Source organism: Solanum dulcamara, chromosome 2 (genome assembly GCF_947179165.1).
Source record: "Solanum dulcamara chromosome 2, daSolDulc1.2, whole genome shotgun sequence".
In the NCBI taxonomy this organism is placed as follows: Eukaryota; Viridiplantae; Streptophyta; class Magnoliopsida; order Solanales; family Solanaceae; genus Solanum; species Solanum dulcamara.
This window is the reverse complement of record NC_077238.1, coordinates 20,084,807-20,089,978: the sequence shown is the minus strand read 5'-3', so window position 1 is coordinate 20,089,978 and position 5,172 is coordinate 20,084,807. Positions and strand designations below refer to the sequence as shown.

At 31.7% G+C, this 5,172-nt stretch overlaps 1 protein-coding gene across 1 annotated transcript; it reads left to right on the top strand.

Annotated features, from left to right (window-relative positions):
* Window positions 1–2,312: 2,312 nt before the first annotated feature.
* Window positions 2,313–4,832, top strand: LOC129880419 (probable pectate lyase 5). The gene is made up of 5 exons (XM_055954448.1): window positions 2,313–2,486; window positions 3,086–3,719; window positions 3,795–3,898; window positions 4,009–4,147; window positions 4,456–4,832. The coding sequence occupies exons 1-5, from the start codon at window positions 2,380–2,382 to the stop codon at window positions 4,675–4,677; spliced, it is 1,206 nt and encodes a 401-aa protein (XP_055810423.1). The 5' UTR covers window positions 2,313–2,379; the 3' UTR covers window positions 4,678–4,832.
* The last annotated feature ends 340 nt before the right edge of the window (window positions 4,833–5,172 follow it).

Here is a 5,172-nt window from a genome sequence, read left to right as displayed (position 1 = left end):
AACATAATAAAAAAATAATAACTATTTTTATCCCTAGTTAGATGATTAATTATTTAGTCAACATTCATAAAATCTTCAGCTTCCAAATGAGTAATATTTGGTAGATCTTCAAAAGCATCATCTTTATAAGCAATATTCGCCTCAATATCTTCATATTTATTTGAGCGAGTTGCTTTATTATCATCATTCCAAAATTTCAAGTGTGCCTCTACATTATTATCTCTTTTTTTGAGAGATGCTTGATAAAGTTTCACAAAATAATCGGGCGTACGACATTCACGTGTCCAATGACCCTTCATATCACACCGGTGGCAAATATTGGATTTACCTCTGGAAGGATTATTTTGAGGAACTTTATTGTTCTCATGTTTATTTCCATCATGATGACGATAATTGTTTCATCCTCTTCCACGTCCTCGCCCACGGCAACGATCGCGATAATTATTTTGTCTTGATTCAGACTGATTATTTGCTGCTACAACATTCATTTCAAGGAATGGAGCAGGCCCAGTGGGACGAACTTCATAATTTTTTATCAGCAAAGTGTTATTTTGATCAGCCATAAGTAGACATGTAATTAATTCAGAATACTTTTTAAATATTTTTTTACGATATTGTTGTTGTAGCAACACATTTGAAGCGTGAAAAGTGGAAAGAATTTTCTCAAGTAAGTCATCATCAGTGATAGTATCTCCACATAATTTTAACATGGAACTTACCTTGTTGATAGCAGAATTATACTCTGTCATAGTTTTAAAATCTTGAAATCGAAGGTGTATCCAGTCATATCGGGCTTTTGATAACATCGTAAGTTTTAGGTGGTGATATCGATCTTTCAAATTAGTCCATAATTCAAGGGGGTCTTTCACAGTTAAATATTCAGTTTTTAATCTTTCATGAATATGATGACGGAGAAAAATTATGGTCTTTATTTTATCTTGGCTTGATGCTTTATTTTCTTGTTTAATAGTATCACCAAGACCTTTAGCGTCAAGGTGAATTTCAGTATCAAGGATCCATGATAAATAATTTTTTCCGAAAATGTCAAGTACCACAAACTCAAGTTTTGATAAATTTGACACGATGACAACTGATATAGAAATTAATTTAGAAATAACAAAGACAACTAAAATAAAATTTCTTCAGTAGATATACCTGATATAGAAGTTAATTTTTCTGAAAAAATTAAAGTTTCGTGTTGATAACGTGTTATAAAATAATAAAATTATAAGAAAAGTAAACAAAAAACTAAAGGAAAAACAAACTGGAGAGAGTTTGAGAGAATTGTGTACATTTTCATTGTCAAATCTGACAATTTATAGGCAAAGATTAGTTACCACAATTGATAAAAAAAAAGGGTGCAGGAAAAAAATAAAGAGGAGAAAATGACATCCATTAATTCCTAACAATTTTTTATTGTTTGGTATGGGAAAAGGAATTTTACATTAAAAAAAGAGAAAAATGACACTTATGGACGGAAGTCACTTTTTTACAACTATTTTAACTTTTAAATTCATATTACTTGTTTCAACTATTAAAACTTATACATTACTCTTTTATTTGTTGACATTTTTATTAACTTTTGATATATATATATATACCAGACCCCAAAAGAAAATTTCCATGAAAAATGATTTCTTTCATTGTACCAAACTTACTCTAAAATAAGACGTCTTATAAAATTACATTAGATAATTTGCTATAATTAGTTAAAACACATTAATTGTGTAACAAAATATTTATAATAATATATTTTTTATTTTTCACTCGATATTCGATATTTATATTGAAATTCGATTAAATGTGAATTCACGCTGGAAAATTCCACGTAAGGAGAGTAACACATTCCCTAATAAAAGCGACTCTGCACCCAGCAGAGCTCGAATCCAAAACATCTGCTTAAAAATGAAAGAGTACATACTTACCATTACCTTTCCATCACAACTCTCGATTATTACAACATATATTCCCTCCATTTAAAAAAGAATGACCTACTTTCCTTTTCAGTCTATTTCAAAAAGAATGACTCATTTTCTTTTTTGGCAATACTTTAATTTCTACTTTCCACGCTGTATATTTATGGCCACAACATTAAAGAACATTTTGATATATTTGACATAATTTTAATTTAGAACCACATAATTAAATTTTTTATTTATTTTCTTAAACTCCGTGATAGAGAGAGAGTATACATGAAAGGAGAGAAATACCAAATTTGTGGAATAGTAGATACAAGTAGGTCCAAGTGATGTTTGGTTGGTTCATAAACCTCTTCATCCTCTCTTCCCTCGTATATAAAACCCCTCCAAAAGTCCCACATCCCCTTCATTCCTAACTCCTATTATTTTCTCTTCCCCTAACAACACAAAGGGGATTTCAATGGGAATGACACTTTCCTTTCTTCTCTTTCTCACTTTATTATCTCCTATCTTCACATTCTCCTCTCATGTTTCTGATCCTGAAGTTATAGTCCAAGAAGTTAATCAGTATGACACTTAACACCCTTACTCTTATTCCCCATTTCACTTTTTTTAATCATTATTTGGGCTCCGTTGTATAAATCCTTAGTTTCGATATTTAAAGTTTATTATTTCTGCTTATTTTTGTGTTAATTGTCAACGTACTGTAAACTTAATTATTTTTTTTGTTGAGGGAATAAGTAAACAGATCAAGATTTCTATGTACTTACGTTATGAAGGGTACGGCCATGGGGGACAGTGGGGAGGTCGTCTCCCTGACCCTTTGTCCATAAGAAATCGTGGAGCCACTCATTAATATATGAGTTTCTAACCTCCTCTGATCACTTACATTTGGCATTTTTCAACTCAAATGGAATATTACTACCAAATTGCATTTTTCTTCTCTTTTATTTCTCGGATTTTGGATCGACTATGCTTAGCTAAGAGAATCTTGTTTATTCTCTTTCATTTTGTTAATTGAAGAAATAATTAGAAATCAGAAAGCAAGTACAAAAATGAGCAACCTCCCCCCGCCCCCCCCCCCCCCACAACATTTTATTCGTTCGTGTCGTAGCTCTATAATTCACATGTTGACTTCTTCTTCTTCTTTTTTTTACATTTTAAAGGAAAATCAATGCATCAAGAAGGAACTTAGGCTATTTATCATGTGGCACAGGCAATCCTATTGATGATTGTTGGAGATGTGACCCCAATTGGGAAAAAAACAGACAAAGATTAGCTGATTGTGCCATTGGCTTCGGCAAACAAGCAATTGGTGGAAAAGATGGCAAAATCTATATAGTTACTGACACTAGTGATGACCCTGTGAACCCAAAGCCAGGAACATTAAGATATGGTGCAATTCAAGATGAACCCCTTTGGATAATATTTTCTAGAGACATGGTCATTAAGTTAAAAGAAGAATTAATGTTGAATTCATTCAAGACTATTGATGGTAGAGGTGCTAGTGTACATATTGCTGGTGGTCCATGTATAACTATACAATATGTTACAAATATTATTATACATGGATTAAATATTCATGATTGTAAACAAGGTGGTAATGCTTATGTTAGAGATTCACCACAACATTATGGTTGGAGAACATTATCAGATGGAGATGGTGTTTCTATATTTGGTGGAAGTCATGTTTGGGTGGATCATTGTTCTTTATCAAATTGTAGAGATGGTTTGATCGATGCAATTCGTGGATCTACTGCCATTACTATTTCCAATAATTATATGACACATCATAATAAGGTAATTAATCCGCGACCGATATGGCCTTACCGAATAGTAATAATACGACTTTAAATTTTGAGTCTACCTCGACAGGTAATGCTTTTGGGGCATAGTGATACATTCACTAGAGACAAGAATATGCAAGTTACCATTGCTTTTAACCATTTTGGAGAAGGGCTTGTGCAGAGGATGCCAAGGTAAAAAAAATAATTTAAAATAAAGAAATGTTGGATCTAATATGTTTTTTTTAATTATTATTATTACATTTATTGGGGGGTAATAAGACATATTTCTGAGATTTATACAGATGTAGACATGGATATTTCCATGTGGTGAATAATGACTACACTCATTGGGAGATGTATGCAATTGGAGGAAGTGCTTCTCCAACTATCAATAGTCAAGGCAATAGATTTCTTGCTCCTAATGATGTCTTTAACAAGGAGGTACATTTTTCCAATCTTTTGAGGAAGTAAAATATTTACAAAAAAATAATAATTAAAAAGTGTACTTTTGATTTTTTAAAGGTTACAAAGGTATTTAATAATATATTTTTTTTAAAAAGAAAAACACCTCATGTTTTTTTCAAGATTGCAACTTTTTGTATGGCCCCTTTTCTTTTTAGCGTTATAGAGTTGAAACTGGTGTAATAGTGGTACAACAAAATATAACTAACTAGTGAAAAAGTTTGGTGAAATAAAAAAGTATGGTTAGTTACTTTATATTAATTAGTGACAAAATGTTTGTTACATAGGTGACAAAACATGAGGATGCAGCAGAAAGTGAATGGAAGAATTGGAATTGGAGATCTGAAGGTGATTTAATGCTCAATGGAGCTTTTTTCACAAGATCTGGTGCTGGAGCTTCTTCTAGTTATGCTAAAGCTTCAAGTTTAAGTGCAAGGCCATTTACTTTGGTTAATTCTATTACAATGAATGCTGGTGCACTTGGTTGCAAAAAGGGAAAAAAATGTTGATTGATTTATATCATTATTAATAATCCTAATTACCACTATATGTTTTTTTTTAAGTGTCTTATTGAGAAATTGTGAAATATTATAATCTCTCAGTCAATTTCCATGTAGTATATAAAATGGGTGATGAAGGACATGATGATGTGTTTGTGACTTGAGCCCCCTCTCGTTGTAATGTTATGTGATAATCAAGGATCAAGTGTGAATACTACTACCACATTTCAACTAGAAATAATTGTGCCTCAATTTCCCTACCTACTCACTTAATTGAGGCTTTTTAATTGTTAATCGGACTCTTAAAAAAATGTCTACTTTAAAAATAGTGCATTCTTGAAGAATTCGACACGAGTACGATAATATTTTTAGAGAGTCCGGCTGCCAAATATCTATCACTTATACCCTTCCATTAAGGTTATATTGATGATCTGTTCTTTTTATGATCCCTACCAATTATTGACAGCAACTTCTCCTCTATATATTATTGAATGAGTATTGTGG